General features: G+C 44.0%; 1 protein-coding gene across 1 annotated transcript; it reads left to right on the top strand.

Annotated features, from left to right (window-relative positions):
- On the top strand, positions 1-2,141 carry LOC103698564 (glutathione S-transferase U17-like). Its single transcript, XM_008780600.5, has 2 exons — positions 1-685; positions 1,453-2,141. The coding sequence occupies exons 1-2, from the start codon at positions 137-139 to the stop codon at positions 1,828-1,830; spliced, it is 927 nt and encodes a 308-aa protein (XP_008778822.1). The 5' UTR covers positions 1-136; the 3' UTR covers positions 1,831-2,141.
- The last annotated feature ends 15,201 nt before the right edge of the window (positions 2,142-17,342 follow it).

Below are 17,342 nucleotides of genomic sequence, written 5' to 3'. Positions count from 1 at the left end.
AGCCAGCCAACCATACTCTCCAACAACCCAATCTATCCATTCCGGTGGTGTGTTGGTGTGAGGTGCATCCCCTCCGCCCTCCTTCGCGACCGTCCACTCCATTGAATCCGCTTCCCCCCGACCGTTGAACGAGCAGATGATGCTATCACTGGCACCACCATCAAATCCCTCACGAAGCTTGGCTACCAACCCAAGAACCAAAGCACCATTCCAGATAGCCAAAACCCACCCCATATCAGGCCTACTCCTTCCCATCAGATCCATGCACAGAGAGTTAAAGCTATCTTCCAGCATTACAAGTGAGAAAAGATTGCCAACAGCACAAGCAGTGAGTGAGAGAGTTGAAGGGGGAACAAGAATGACACGGGGAGGAGAGGATGTGAAGCTTTTGGGGAGGTGGGCAAGCCCGTTGGTGATGCGGACACGGACCGCTCTGAATCTGAAGGGAGTGGATTACGAGTTCTTGGAGGAGGTGTTTGGGGTGAAGAGTGAGCTGCTGCTCGAGTCCAACCCTGTGTACAAGAAAATTCCTGTACTCATCCATGAAGGCAAGCCCGTCTGTGAGTCCATGATCATCGTTCAGTACATCGACGACGTCTGGGCTGCCACGCCCCCTGCCATCCTGCCCGCCGACCCGTACGACCGCGCCCTCCACCGCTTCTGGGCCCACTATGTTGATGACAAGGTATTTTGATGCAGTTTTGTTCTTTTAAAGCGAGAGCAGCAATTGTTCTGTCATTCAGATGATGAGCTTTTAGATTTTCTGGCTTTTTATGATCTTACTGCAACAAGTTTTATCACTTGTCTTGCCTTTTTAGACATGTTACATGCTAAAAATTTTAATATATATATATATATATCCCTCATTTGTTTTGACACTGAGGGGAGATACACAAGGTAATTGTCCAATCCCAAATACCTGGAGAAGCACAACCCAATACTTACATCCAAACCTCCTCCAAGAAGATTAGTGGTGCAACCACTAGGCACCGCGGGACACAATTATAACCTTCATAAACAGTCCAGAGAGTAGGGTTAATTTTGTTTCAAATATTTGGCTACAAGGAGTCTGTCCCCAAGGCTGTGCCCATGAATAGAGCCTGGCCCTCAACCCACCCATGTTTTATTAGGCAGTGACTCTGTTTTTTTTCTAGGTTATTGGAATGGTTGTATCCTAATTTTGGCATTTTTCTCAGATATATTGCAGGTTGTCATAATTTTTTATAGGCAAAGTTAAGCTCGAGGACTGCCTGAATTTTCATCATGATGATATATTCTCATAATTTTCATTTATACTTCCAAATAAATGCAGAAATTTGTCATTATTTTTCCACATCCAAATGAAGAAGCTTTTGCCATAATTTAGTCCCAAGTTCCATGTCAACTTTTTTTTTTTCTTCCTTGTTTTTTTTATAAATTTATTTCTACTTTCTTTTATTTCATTTTGTGTAGTGGTTCCCTTCAGTGTTCGCAAGCTCAAGGGCACAAACAGAGGAGGCCAGGGCGGAAGCAGTGGAGCAGGTCTTCGCGGGGCTAAAACTACTGGAGGAGGCCTTTCAGAAATGCAGCAAAGGGAAGGGCTTCTTTGGAGGTGACACCATCGGGTACCTGGACATTGCCCTTGGGTGCTCCTTGGGGTGGTTAAAGGCAACGGAGAAGATGACAGGCATCAAGTTTTTGGATGAGGCCAAGACGCCACTCTTGGCGCAATGGGCGGAGAGATTCTGTGCTAATGATGCGGTGAGGGGGTTGATGCCGGAGACCGACAAGCTGGTGGAATTTGCCAAGATGCTTCAGGCTAAGTTTAAGACTGCTGCTCCTGCGAAGTGAAGCCATTTTGTTTCAGTAGCTAGTTGCTTGTGGATGGTATCTAAGAGGAAGGGTGACAGAAATATCAAATGGCAGAATTATCTCTAGGGGAAATGAGAAGAACAGGACAAGATGAAATGATTGATGTTTAACTATCCTTGACTACAGTTTTTGCTTATTAATAATATCTTAGCTTTTCTGTTTCTTTCTAGAAATTCTTGTGCGAGATTTTCTTTGGGAACCAGGACACGAGGAGTGCATATAAGTTTGAAGGCAGGATTGAGTCCAAAAATCACTTGTATCCAATACAAAGGGGCTTCACAATTCAGCTAGGTGGCACCATTTGCTTGAGTGAATTTTTGAGTTGATCATTTTCCATAATTTTCTATCGGAAAAAATATGTTTTTGTGCCATGAACTTTTGGAGTACTAGTAATCAAGCTAGTAAAGGTCATGCAGTGGCAATTTAGTCAATAATATGAAGAAATCATGCGAAATCAGAAATTTGGATAAATTGTTGAGATGGCATCTTACTTATGTAATGCTAATGTGAGAACCAAAAAAAAAAAAAAAAAGAAAGGGTGGACGGGCCGGCCCGAAAAGACCGGGCCAAAAAAGCAAATTCTTTAAAGAATCACACTTTTCCGACTTATGAAAATAATTGTCGGCCTGAATTGGGTGCCCTAGGCACGATCGTGGAAGAAGAGGGGTGAAGGGGCGGGGGCGGCGTTCGGGGGAGGGGGGGTTGATCGTCGGAGAGAAGACCGACCGCCGAGATCCGGCCGGCCGTGGAGGAAGCCCTAAGCCCCCTTTCCCTCGGTGAAGATCCGCACAATCGGGTGAAGAGATCTTGGAGTCGTGCGCGTTGATCCGGGTTGCTCACGGATTTTCTCCACCGATCCCTCACCGGAAGGGTCGCCGGAGCAGCCCGTCGGACAGAGGTAAGCCCCTTGTGCTTCATTTCCTAGATTAGGGGAGACGTTGGAGGGATTTGGCTGGTGAATCGTCGGAGAAGAGCCCGAAATAGGGTACCCCTATTTCGGCCTCTCTCTTCCTAATTTTTGCCGCCGCCGGCCGCCGGTTGGCCGAGATCCATGACATATGGGGGTTGATCGGGACTGTGAGGGGATTGGTGAGGGATTTCTAGGGTTTTGTTGGGGATGGAGAGTGGTGGACCGAGGTCTTCTCCTCGTGGTTCCATATTCCTCTCCTCTTCCTCTCGTCGGTTGGCCGCCGGCCGGCGACGACGGTGAGAGCCACTGTGGCTGCCGTCGGGTGAAGGCCGAGCCACCATCACGGTGGCCTTCCGTTGATGATGAAGAAGGGGGGGGGGGGAGGAAGTCCATCCGGTTCTTGGGGGGGGGGGGGAAGAAGAAGAAATTTCTTCTTCTCTCCCTCTCTTGGCCGGCCACCATCGCCGGCGACTGCAACAGTGGCGGCCGGAGATGGTTCGGCCAGTGGTGGCCGAAGGTCGGGAGGGTGGTGGCCGAGGGTTGGGCAGGTGGCGGCCGCTGCCCTTGGACCAAGAAATGGGGAAGGGGAGATGTACTCCCATCCATGAAGAGAGAAGGGTCTTCTTCCTTTCTCTCTCGTTCATCTTCCTTTTGGTCTTTTCACCGAGATCGGTCATCGTCGCCAGCATGGCGGCGGCCATGGCTGGCGAAGACATAGGCCAGTGGTACAAGGTGGGTAGTCGGGCCTCCCCGACTGTTACTAAATCTGGAGGGGTTGAGATGATTGGGGACCTGGTAATGGGCCCCAAAGTAGATGTAAGCTATGGTTCAGAATATTTTAATGCTAAATAATTTAGTTTGTGATTTATAATTAATGTTGTAGGGGAAGAGTCAGCGGTGCCAGGAGGTTTGGATCAGGGGACTCAGCATCCCAGCTCGTAGGTTGTGATTCGGATCCATGTTTGTGTCAGTCTACAATCTCTGTAAGAATTCCTGCATCTGAGCACCTCTATACATATATTTGATTTATCATTGGATTTATTTTATAATTATGTTGTTATTGTTTTATGAGCTGATACGATACCTATGAGGCGTGCATTTTGTTTATTATAAAAATATTGAAATAAATTCATTTGGGAAGAAATAACATATTTCTTGAGAATTTATGAAAATATGTGATGTGATGGAAATGTGATTAAACATGTAAAACTAGACATGTAAAATGGGTTGGACTAACCTTGTCACGAGATAGCCTCTACGAGATTATGCGTAGGATAGCTGCCACGAGCTGATGCGTGGGATAGCCTCTATGAGCTTATGCGTAGGATAGCTGCCACGAGCTGATGCGTGGGATAGCCTCTACGAGCTTATGCGTAGGATAGCCTCCACGGGCTTACGCGTGGGATAGCTGCCACGAACTTATGCGTGGGATTTGTGCAGTCTTGGACTGGGACATGATCTTGGTTAGTCCAAAGACAGAAGTGAAAAGTCTGAAAACTTGGGAAACAGAGTAATACGGAAATGGATCACATAATGTGAAAAAGGATTTATGTATATGAAATGGTTATATATAATTGTTGTTTGTTGAGCCTTTGAAATGATGAAATGACATTTATTTGATGCTTTGATTATTTTATTATTATTACTGTGTGTGGCTGTTGGAATTCTTACTGGGCTGGAAAAGCTCATACTACACTTACATTTTTTTCAGAGGCACTGGATTCGTAGAATCTGTCGGGTGGGACAAGAAGTGAGCTCGATCTGGAGTCAGACTGCTAGATAGATAGAAGTTAATTTATCTTTTGTTTATGGACATTTGAAATTATGTAATAAATCAGTTCATTTTAGTTGGATTTGATTGAATTACATTAATCTTTGATTTTGGCATTTTTGGGAATATTGTACCTTGTTAGGCCTTACATGATCTTTAGGGTTTTACTTTAGGGATTATGTGGCCGTGTCACGTGGTCGACCCGAGTGATGGGTTTGGGGCGTGACAGATTTGGTATCGGAGCTTAAGGTTTAGGAATCCTAGAGTTTAGGCTCGAGTAAGCCTGAGTGGGGAAAATCACTAAACACGTAAGATATTAAAATGGTGTGATTAGCATATGAAGGATGCAAAATTTTCTCAATCTGATAATCTTGATGTTGAAAAAATTGTGTAGGTTGATATGGCACGAGGGCATGGTCGGGGGCGTGCCAGAAGGCCGACCCGATTTGCGGACGGCTCCATGGCTTGGGCACCCTCTGGACAGCAGGAAGGTACCTCAACCATGCCGACTCGGGGTGTGCCACAGTAGGAGCACACTATTGACCCTACTGGCAGTACTCCAGAGATGGGTGCTCCGGAGATTGGGACATCCGAAGAACCAAGTATTCAGCTTGAGGAGACGATAAGTGCTTCATAGTTGATGCAAATGATGGTGCAACAGCAGGCTGCTGCCAGAGCAGACATGATGAGGATGGTAGAGGTATAGCAACAGTTCTTGCAGCAACAGTTGCAGCAGCAGCAAGCAATGTATCAACAACAGCAGCAGCAACAGCAGCAGTTTCAAGGCACTACAGCTCAGCCAGAGCACCGAGTCAGTCTGTTGGATTTTTAGAGATATGCACCCATAGCATTTAAAGGTACGGCTGACCCGATGGAGGCTGAGAGCTGGCTGAAACAGATAGAGAAAGTCTTTCAAGCTCTGAGGTGCCCTGATGAGGAGAAAGTCCTTTTTGCCACCTTTATGTTACAGGGTGAGGCAGCTAACTGGTGGGAGATGGAGAAAGGGAAGCTTGGTCCGGATGATGCCCCCTTCATTTGGGAAGAACTTAAAAAGGTTTTTCATGAGAAGTATTTTCTCCAGGATATCCGATTCCAGAAATATAGGGAGTTTGACCGACTGGAGTAGGATGATATGACAGTTGCCCAGTATGCAGCAAAGTTTGAAGAGATGTCCCGATATGCTCCGATCTTGATATCAGAGGATAGTGACCGAGCAAGAAAATTTGAAAATGGACTCAGGGGACGGATTCAACAACAAGTTGCTGCTTTTGAACTGTCTAGTTATAAAGATGTGGTTAACAAAGCCCTGGTGATAGAAAAAGGGCTTGACAATGCCCAAGCTGCCAGAGAAAAGAATATGAAGAAAAGGTTTCGATCCACTGATTCTCCGAGCCAAAATAGTAGACCCTTCAAGTCGAAGGATCAGAGACCGAATCAAGTTGTCAGCAGAGACAGAGGTCAAGCCCGAGGTGCCATTAGATGCTACAGATGTGGAGGACCTCATCTCAAGCGAGATTGCACTTGGGTTGGAGGGACATATTTTTCTTGTGGACAAGAAGGGCATAAGGCTATTGTTTGTCCTAATGGGAAAGAACCGCAGAGGCGACAGGCACCACAGTCCTCTCAAAGAGTTCCTGTAAACCGAGCACCTCAGGAAGGATAGCAGCAAGAGGGAGGGCAGCAGAGGCCTAGGACCCAGGGGCAGGTCTATGCACTCACAGAGCAGGATGCCAAGGCTTCTAATTCAGTGGTGACAGGTAATAAATTCATCCCTAATACTCTCTCTTGTTTGGCATGTCATAAATTTTGTTAGGTTATATATGTTTGTGCATGTATGGTTAAAGATTATGATTAGGTGCCTTGTTACTATGTTTACAGGAATGATTAGGTTATTGTCTAATGATGTAAATGTTTTATTTGACTCTGGTGCTACCCATTTATTCATATCGGCCAATTTTGTTAGAAAGAATACTGAAATATCACCTGTGCCATTAGAATTTGATCTCTGTGTCTCAACGCCAAGTGGAGATGTTATATTAGTTAATTCAATTTGCAAGAACTGTATTTTGGGCATTGAGGACAGGGAAATGAATGCAGACTTGCTGGTCTTATAGATGAATGATTTTGATTTGATCCTTGGTATGGACTGGTTGGCAGCATACCATGCTACTGTTGATTGTTTTGAGAAAATGATCAAGTTTCAGATCCCTGGTCAGCCAGTGTTTGGTTTGGTGGGTAGCAAGTCACCTCATCAAATGAAGTTAATCTCGGCTCTACAGGCTAAGAAACTTCTCGCAAAAGGTTGTGAAGGATTCTTAGCTGCTGTGTTAGACACCCAGAAAGAGGAGCCCAAGTTAGAGGATATCCCTGTGGTGACAGAATTTCCAGATGTGTTTCCAGATGAATTGCCAGAATTACCCCCTGATAGGAAGATTGAATTCTCCATCGACTTGATTTCTGGCACTGGTCCAATTTCAAAAGCTCCATATCGAATGGCTTCAGCTAAATTGAAAGAGCTGAAGGAACAACTACAGGAGTTACTAGATAAGGGTTTTATCAGGCCTAGTGTTTCTCCTTGGGGTGCTCCTGTATTATTTGTGAAAAAGAAAGACGGTAGCCTCCGACTCTGTATAGACTACCGGAAATTAAATAGGGTGACAGTACGGAATAAATACCCACTACCAAGAATTGATGACTTGTTTGATCAGCTGCAAGGGGCTCAGGTTTTCTCGAAGATTGATCTTCGTTCTGGCTATCATCAATTAAAAATAAAGGTAGAGGATGTGCCCAAGACAGCTTTCAGGACCAGATACGGGCATTATGAATTTTTGGTCATGCCTTTTGGTTTAACAAATGCACCGGCTGCCTTCATGGATCTTATAAATCGGATATTCAAACCTTATCTGGATCAGTTTGTGGTAGTGTTCATTGATGACATTTTGGTGTATTCAAAGAGCTCACAGGAACATGAAGAACATCTAAGGGTAGTATTGCAAACTCTTAGATAAAAGAAGCTTTATGCTAAGCTATCAAAGTGTGAGTTCTGGTTGGATAGTATTTCTTTTCTTGGGCATGTAATCTCTAAGAAAGGTGTCTCTGTTGATCTAATGAAAGTGGAGGCAGTAGTTGGGTGGTGTAGACCTACTAATGTAACTGAAGTGCGCAGCTTCTTAGGATTGGCTGGATATTACAGAAGATTCGTTGAGGGATTCTCCCGTATTGCCATGCCTTTAAGTCGCTTGACTCAGAAGCAAGTAAAGTTTGAATGGACAGATGACTGTGAACAGAGTTTTCAAGAGCTGAAAAAGCGTCTGGTGACAACCCCAGTGCTAGCTATTCCATCTGGAACAGAAGGCTTCACCATCTACAGTGATGCATCTCGTAAAGGACTAGGGTGTGTTCTGATGCAGAATGGGAAGGTGATAGCTTATGCCTCTAGACAGTTAAAGTCATATGAACAGAATTACCCTACACATGATTTGGAGTTGGCAGCAGTAGTTTTTGCTCTGAAAATATGGAGGCATTACTTGTATGGAGAACACTGTGAGGTTTTCACAGACCATAAGAGTTTGAAGTATATCTTCACACAGAAGGAGCTGAATTTGAGGCAAAGAAGATGGCTAGAACTACTGAAGGATTATGACCTGACTATCAGTTACCATCCGGAGAAAGCAAATGTAGTGGCTGATGCTTTGAGTAGAAAATCCTCAAGTGGACTGGCAGCATTGATCACTACACAGAAGCATATTTTATTAGATTTGGAGAGATTAGGGATCGAGATACGACTACATAATCCTAAGGTACAATTGGCTACCCTCACAGTGCAACCTACTCTAATTGAAAAGATCAAGATGTCTCATAGAGAGGATCCAAAGTTACAGAAGATCAGAGAAACAGTAGAGTCAGGTGTGCAGTCAGAATTCCGAGGGCATGAAGATGGCTCTTTAAGATTCGGGAAAAGGGTATGTGTGCCGAAAGTACCAGAAATGAAGAAAGAGATTCTTGATGAGGCCCATAACTCAGCTTATACAGTGCATCCAGGAGGTACTAAAATGTACCGGAACTTGAAAGAAAATTTTTGGTGGAGTGGCATGAAGCGAGATATAGCTTAGTATGTTGCACAGTGCTTAGTGTGTCAGCAAGTGAAAGTTGAGCATCAGAGGCCTGCTGGACCATTACAGTCTCTTCTCATTCCTCAGTGGAAGTGGGAGCATATCACCATGGATTTTGTGACTGCCTTGCCTAAGACCCCTCGGGGTAATGATGCGGTTTGGGTGATTGTTGACCGACTGAGCAAGTCAGCACATTTCTTGCCTTTTAGAGTTGGCTTTCCTCTGGAGAAATTGGCAAGTTTGTACATAGAGCAAATTGTGAGGCTGCACGGGATTCCAGTTTCAATTGTGTCTGATAGAGATACTAGATTTGTGTCACAGTTTTGGAAGAGCCTTCATAAAGCTCTTGGTACATGACTGGACTTCAGTACAGCTTTTCATCCACAAACTGATAGACAGTCGGAGCGCATTATTCAGATCTTGGAGGATATGTTAAGGGCTTGTGTCATGGATTTGGGTGGTGCTTGGGATAGTCATTTGTCGCTGGTTGAGTTTGCCTACAATAATAGTTATCAGGCCAGTATTCAGATGGCTCCTTTTGAGGCATTGCATGGCAGAAAATGCCGATCTCCAATTTGTTGGGATGATGTGGGAGAAAGAAAAGTATTGGGTCCAGCGATAGTACAACAAACTGTGGATAAGATACAGGTGATCAGAGAACGGCTCCTTATAGCTCAGAGTAGACAAAAGAGTTATGCTGAGAAGAGAACTGGAGTTTCAGGTTGGTGATCATGTTTTCTTGAAAGTATTTCCTACTAAAGGTGTGATGAGGTTCAAGGTTCGTGGCAAATTAAGCCCTAGGTTTGTTGGTCCGTTCGAGATCCTGGATAGAGTTGGAGAAGTGGCATACCGTTTGGCTCTACCACCAGCTTTATCAGGTGTGCATAATGTATTCCATATTTCAATGCTGAGAAAATATATTCCGGATCCGAACCATGTGGTAGATTTTGAGCCTATAAGTCTGCATGAGAACCTAACTTATGAAGAGTACCTGGTACGGATTGTGGATAGAAAGGATCAAGTGTTGCGACGTCGGACCATTCTTTATGTAAAGGTACAATGGAGCAATCACTCAGAAAGAGAGGCCACTTGGAAGCTCGAGGAAGAAATAAAAGCCAAACACCCTCAACTCCTTGGTATTCCAGGTACGTTAATTTCGCGGACGAAATTTTTTTTTAGGAGGGGAGAATGTGAGAACCAAAAAAAAAAAAAGAAAGGGTGGACGGGCCGGCCCGAAAAGACCGGGCCCATCCCCCTTATTACGATAGTGCCCTAGGCACGATCGTGGAAGAAGAGGGGTGAAGGGGTGGCGGCGGCGTTTGGGGGGGGGGTTAATCGCCGGAGAGAAGACCAACCGCCGAGATCCGGCTGGCCGCAGAGGAAGCCCTAAGCCCCCTTTCCCTCGGTGAAGATCCCCACAATCGGGTGAAGAGATCTTGGAGTCGTGCGCGTTGATCTGGGTTGCTCATGGATTTTCTCCACCGATCCCTCGCCGGAAGGGTCGCCGGAGCAGCCCGTCGGATAGAGGTAAGCCCCTTGTGCTTCATTTTCTAGATTAGGGGAGACGTTGGAGGGATTTGGCCGGTGAATCGTCTGAGAAGAGCCCGAAACAGGGTACCCCTGTTTCGGCCTCTCTCTTCCGGATTTTTGCCGCCGCCGGCCGCCGGTTGGCCGAGATCCATGGCATATGGAGGTTGATCGGGACTGTGAGGGGATTGGAGAGGGATTTCTAGGGTTTTGTTGGGGATGGGGAGTGGTGGACCGAGGTCTTCTCCTCGTGGTTCCATATTCCTCTCCTCTTCCTCTCGTCGGTTGGCCGCCGGCCGGTGATGACGATGAGAGCCACTGTGGCTGCCGTCGGGTGAAGGCCGAGCCACCATCACGGTGGCCTTCCGTTGATGATGAAGAAGTGGGGGGGAAGGAAGTCCATCCGGTTCTTGGGGGGGGGGGGAAGAAGAAGAAATTTCTTCTTCTCTCCCTCTCTTGGCCGGCCACCATCGCCGGCGACTGCAACATGGCGGCCAGCGATGGTTCGGCCAGTGGTGGCTGAGGGTCGGGAGGGTGGTGGCCGAGGGTTGGGCAGGTGGCGGCTGCTGCCCTTGGACCAAGAAATGGGGAAGGAGAGATGTACTCACATCCATGAAGAGAGAAGGTTCTTCTTCCCTTCTCTCTCGTTCATCCTCCTTTTGGTCTTTTCACCGAGATCGGTCATCGTCGCCGGCATGGCGGCGGCCATGGCTGGCGAAGACATAGGCCAGTGGTACAAGGTGGAGAGTCGGGCCTCTCCGATTGCTCCTAAATCTGGAGGGGTTGAGATGATTGGGGACCTAGTAATGGGCCCCAAAGTAGATGTAAGTTATGGTTCAGAATATTTTAATGTTAAATAGTTTAGTTCGTGATTTATAATTGATGTTGTAGGGAAAGAGTTAGCGGTGCCAGAAGGTTTGGATCAGGGGACTCAGCACCCCAGCTCGTAGGTTGTAATTCGGATCCGTGTTTGTGTCAGTCTACAATCTCTGTAAGAATATCTGCATCTGAGCATCTCTATGCATATATTTGATTTATCATTCGATTTATTTTATAATTATGTTGTTATTGTTTTATGAGCTGATACGATACCTATGAGGCGTGCATTTTGTTTATTATGAAAATATTGAAATAAATTTATTTGGGAAGAAATAACATATTTCTTGAGAATTTATGAAAATATGTGATGTGATGGAAATGTGATTAAACATGTAAAACTAGACATGTAAAATGGGTTGGACTAACCTTGTCATGAGATAGCCTCTACGAGCTTATGCGTAGGATAGCTGCCACGAGCTGATGCATGGGATAGCCTCTACGAGCTTATGCGTAGGATAGCTGCCATGAGCTGATGCGTGGGATAGCCTCTACGAGCTTATGCGTAGGATAGCCTCCACGGGCTTATGCGTGGGATAGCTGCCACGAGCTTATGCGTGGGATTTGTGCAGTCTTGGATTGGGACATGATCTTGGTTAGTCCAAAGCCAGAAGTGAAAATTCTGAAAACTTGGGAATCAGAGTAATACGAGAATGGATCACATAATGTGAAAAAGGATTTATGTATATGAAATGGTTATATATAATTGTTGTTTGTTGAGCCTTTAAAATGATGAAATGACATTTATTTGATGCTTTGATTATTTTATTATTATTACTGTGTGTGGCTGTTGGGATTCTTACTGGGCTGGAAAAGCTCATATTACACTTACATTTTTTTTTAGAGGCACTGGATTCGTAGAATCTGTCGGGTGGGACAAGAAGTGAGCTCGATCTGGAGTCAGACTGCTAGATAGATAGAAGTTAATTTATCTTTTGTTTATGGACATTTGAAATTATGTAATAAATCAGTATATTTTAGTTGGATTTGATTGAATTACATTAATCTTTGATTTTGGCATTTTTGGAAATATTGTACCTTGTTAGGCCTTACATGATCTCTAGGGTTTTACTTTAGGAATTATGTGGCCGAGTTACATGGTCGACCCGAGTGATGGGTTTGGGGCGTGACAGTTAATAAAGTTGTAACATAGGCGAGAGCAATATAGGTATGAAAAGAAGAAGCAAGAGCAATAATGATAGAGAGAGGATGGTAGAGAAGAAGCATATCATTCCGGGTATGAAGTGAAAATTTCACTCTTCGTTACGATTTAGTTTATTTTAAGCCATGAATATAGGCATCGAGCTATAGTTTGGGTTCTTCATCAAGATGCAATATTCCACCTCTAGTGCAGCGCTATACTCCATCCAAGATGAGTAATATTCTTCATCTAAAATATAAATATAATATTTATGTTAAACAGTGGATCTTGTGGACTGATGATAATTATGGTAGGAGATTTGTAGGTTAACCCAACTACCATGTAAGTATGATTTAATAGTACTTAAGAATCTGTTTGTCAAATGTTCATCCTTATTCATTTATTAAGTGAATTGATTGTCTAGGATGAAAAGTTATATTGTAGGTATTGCGATTGAATAGACCCTCTATGTGTGCTCAGTGAATGGTGGTGATCTCTGAATTACATAATGAAGTGCAAAGGTTAAGAAGATAAAATGCAAGTTTGCAAGCTTTTGCTTGTGAGACAAAGTTTACTATATTCGAGAATGAAACAAATAGACTTCATGACATTGAGAAAGGCTTGATTCAAGAGTTGCAGAAATTAGAGGCTTAATATAGGAGGTTCAAGAAAGTGGATGTACTTTTAGTATTTTTGTTATGGGTTGTATCTTTTTTAGTGATGATCCTATTTTGCAATGGTGATGTAGTATGATCGTGTAATTCATGAACTTATGGATGTGTAGTGGTTGACTTGTCTGTTAGGCATATTTTCATGTGGCCTACATGATTTAGTTATTGGATGACTTTGGGTGGTAGGTAACTAACGACTATATGTAGTTATGTCAACATAGTTTTCTTGATGGAAGAAAACTAACAAAATTTTGGTTATTGATAAGGGTCGCTAGCCTAGCCTATTTATAAGCCTGTGATATCCATCGATTTAGAGCTTGTGGAGTGATTGGTTATACCCCTATTTAATTTTGATGAGCTCAAAGCATTTGAGTATATTTCAAGTTGTACTAATGAATTCAATCTAGTGTTTCAGGCAAATATATGTGAATTTATCTTTAATAGCATCGAGCCTTTGTTCAAAGTCATTTGGCTAAGTATTGAACTAATTTAAGCCAAAGTCTGAAGCTCGAGTCGACTCCGAAAGAGTACGAGTCGACTCTAAGTGTTTCAAAGGTTCTGGCACGAGCTCGAGTCGACTCCGGTACACTACGAGTCGACTCCGATTGAGAACAGACAGAAGGACAGAAAGATGAATTTCAGACCCTGTCACCGAGTCGACTCCAACGGTTTCGAGTCGACTCCGATGCTTACCGAGTCGACTCCCGACGGTTCCGAGTCGACTCCAAGGAGTAACAAACAGAAGGACAGAGAAGTGTATTCTGGACCCTGTTACCGAGTCGACTCCAGAAAAATTCGAGTCGACTCCAACGTTTGGCGAGTCGACTCCTAAACAAGCAAGAGTCGACTCTCAGAGGAAAGCAGACTGAAAGGCAGAAAATCAAACAAAGTGACTCTGTGAACGAGCCGACTTCGAGAATACGAGAGTCGACCCCAAGTCAGCCGAGTCGACTCCAAGATGATCCGAGTCGACTCCAAGGCAGTTCAACTCCAAAGACAGAGGATCAGTTTTCGGGCTCTGAGAGCCGAGTCGACTCCAAGATGATCCGAGTCGACTCGAGAAAGAAATGTAGAAAATTAGATCTCTGGAACCCTGAGAACGAGTCATCTCCAGAGGGCCGAGTCATCTCCGGATACTGGCGAGTCGACTCCAGGTTTGGCCGAGTCGACTCCAGAAGGGACAACATTTTAATTCAAATCCTGAACAGTGGACGAGTCGTCTTCAGTAAAGCAAGAGTCGACTGCAGCAACAGCCGAGTCGACTCCAGCAACAGCCGAGTCGACTCCGACCCCAACGGATACATTCTCAGGAGTTGCAGACTGTGCAGAACGGCCACAAATTAGTGTCTAACGGCTAGTTTTCAAAGGAGACTGCTTAAATAGCCAGAGTGAACAGTAGTAGACACCAAGAGAGTTACTCCATTTGTGCATTAAGTGTTTTCCATCTACCAAGAGTCTATTGAGAGAAAAGACAAGCAAAAGAAGGAAGAAACGCATTCAATACACTCCTAGAAGTCTTCCCTTCGCATTCAAGGCTCTTCCTCTGACATCAGATATTCAGTGCACTCAAAGAGGAGACTCAGAGTTCGAGAAGCCCCTTCTTCCTCTTCCAAAATCTGTTTGAGGGCTTCTAACTCTACTCTATTCATATTGGTTAATATTTGCTTATTAAGAAGCTTTCCTTGTAACTTTTCCCAAACTATTTTCTTACTTGATTCCTGAGGATGATAGTGTTATTTTGATGATTAACAAGCAATAATCAAGAGTATGTTACAAGTTAATTCGATACTTCATTTATAAGTCTGTTACTCTCAGTATATTTGTATAAATGCATTTCATTGTTTATTTGGATGAATCTAACCTTGAGTTGCTGTTAGATGTATGCCCTAGAAGCCAATCTGGCTGACACATTGTTATTTCTAGGGACATAATTTTGTACTTGACCATTTATTATTGAATAAATAAAAGGCATCTTTTCATTCATATTATTTATGTGTCTATGAATCGTCCAAGAAATTAATAAGATGATGATACATATTCTCAAGAGTTGAGAATTTGAGCCATGTATCATTGGTGATTAATTTCTAAATGCTCCTGATCAATGGATCATCACGAGGACGGTAATCGATCCGATCAGTGCACAGATCACTTTCCTTCTGGATGGACGAGACTTGAGTCCACAGTGTAGGGACACTGAAGTGATAGTGCAGGTGCTTGTTAGAGAACAAGGGTACTGAGCGTGACCAAGACAAGAAGTCACTTGGATGTCTATCCACTCGTCAGTGACTTGCTTGATGTTGCAGTAGTGTGACTGGTCCTTTGACCTGCGGTGCTTCGGCTACTCACAGTGAGGTTATTGTAGTTTGACTGCACACATACATGGTCTCTAGCCATATGGGTCCATGCAGTGTAGATTGGCTGCAGTAAGTTCACTGTAGGAGTAGGGTATGCACCTATAAGGAATCTATCGACCTTGATAGAAGAGGAGTGATCCTATATGATTTGTTAGACTGAGTTCTAAGACCTTGGCCAGGGCAGTTATATAAAGTGGAGAAAGAGTTTTTCACTATCGAACTCGAGTCGAATAAATCTTGACATATGACAGACGATGGGGTTTGACGAGTTGTCCATGACCTCCGTCCTGTAGGGATCCACGATAGTAGGACTGTATCATATGATAACTGCACCTAGAGGTTCATCTTTCTATTCTACTGGGTAGCCACTACATGCTGCTAGGTGTCACTGGTGGATGGTGGGACTCACAGGGATTATCTCGATGATCGATAAACCCTAATGAGTAGAGTTGGAATCGTTCCAACCTATTGAAAGGAGTTTTTCAATGATATTGTGATAGAGATCGCAATATATCTCACTACCAGTCAGAATAGAACCTATGGGGTCACACACACTAGAAGTATTGACCGATCCGATGGTTGAAAAGTGATTATGAATCACGAGTAATCAATTCGATTGATAAGAAGTTGAAGAAGGAAAGGGAATTAATTAATTGGACTTGAAACATGAATCCTACTTCGAGTAGGATTCCTAGAGTCCTAATTGGATTAGGACTGGGAATCCTAGTTGGAGTAGGACTGGGATTCCTACTTGGAATAGGATTCCTGCAATCCTAATGAGATTAGGAGTTTTGAATCAAAATTGGATTCCTACTTGGAGTAGGATTCCTAGAGTCCTAATCGGATTAGGACTTCGGATTCAAATAGAGTCCTAATTGGATTAGGACTAAAATTAAATATGTCCTAATTTGGATTAGGATTTCTTAAGTCACAATTAATTATTAATCTAATGAATCAATAAGACTCCTAATTGGATTAGGATTGAAGAGTTCAATTGAGTCAAAATTGATTTAAGTTCTAATTGGATTAGGACTTACCTAAATTGGATCCAAATTGGTTCACCCTTGGGCTAAGCCTAATTGGATTAGGGCTTGACCACATTATGGCATTCTAATCCCTACCTAATATGGATTAGGGTTTACCATGAGGAAGGGGATAAGCTCCTCCCCTTTCCACGTGGAGAAGGGAGAAGAGACGGCGCCCCCTCTTAGGAAAGACATCAAGAGCTCCTAAATGTTAGGAGCTCCACATGTCTATAAAAAGGGACTTGTGGGCGGCACCTAGGGCATAGAAGAAGTCCTCTTCCTCCTTGCCGTACGCCTCCCTCTCCTCTCCTCTTGGTTCAGCCGCAAGCAAGGAAGATAAAAGCCAAAGGTGTTGGCGGCATCCTCTTCCTCCCTTCTTCCTTCCAACGCAAGGAAAAGAAAGAAGGCTGCATGGGGATTCTTCTTCTTCCTCTTCTTCATCCTTCTTCTTCCTCCTCTCAAGTGCATTCAAGAGTTGAAAGAAAGAGAGGAGATCAGCCATCAAAAGTCATCTCTGCAAGGGAGCTAGCACCCCGGTGAGATAGAGAGCTTGGATCGGTTCGTGCTTCGTGTGGATACCCGTAGAGGCCGGGCACTTGAACGGCTTCAAGCGAACCTTCATCCTAGACCACGAACTTCAGTTTGCGGTGATCATCTACCCACACAAGGTGAAGATCTGATCTTCTAATGTATTTAAAAGTTTTTAATTCTTATCTAACTACGAACGTGTTGCCCAGATAGACAACCCAAGAGGGGGGGTGAATTGGGTTTTAAAATAATTTTGCAATTAAAACGTTGTGGATGACTAATTAATGCTTTACCAAGATGATTAATTAATTGCTATGTGCTGTGAATGAAATGAGAGTAAAAGAAAGAGACAAACAATCACAAACACAAGGCTTTTATAGTGGTTCGGAGCTAACCCTTGCTCCTACGTCCACTCCCCAAGTCTCACTTGGGAATTCACTATAACCCCTTGGATTACAGCCGGTTGTTTTACAAGCTCACAACCAAACTTGTTGTTTTACGAGCTCACAACGAACTCGGTCGGTTTTCCCTGGCTCACCGACTAGAACCACCCCGATTGTTTTTCTGGGATCACAA

Source organism: Phoenix dactylifera, chromosome 5 (assembly GCF_051530095.1).
Source record: "Phoenix dactylifera cultivar Ajwa chromosome 5, Ajwa_hap1_PhDact_Kaust_v1.1, whole genome shotgun sequence".
NCBI classification, from domain to species: Eukaryota; Viridiplantae; Streptophyta; class Magnoliopsida; order Arecales; family Arecaceae; genus Phoenix; species Phoenix dactylifera.
This window is presented reverse-complemented; position numbering and strand designations above follow the sequence as displayed.

Bases quoted from the DNA above. Each gene is read 5' to 3' on its own strand.
- LOC103698564 (XM_008780600.5), top strand. From the start codon at position 137: ATGATGCTATCACTGGCACCACCATCAAATCCCTCACGAAGCTTGGCT. The intron at 686-1,452 runs GTATTTTGATGC...CATTTTGTGTAG, and splicing joins CCCACTATGTTGATGACAAG to TGGTTCCCTTCAGTGTTCGC.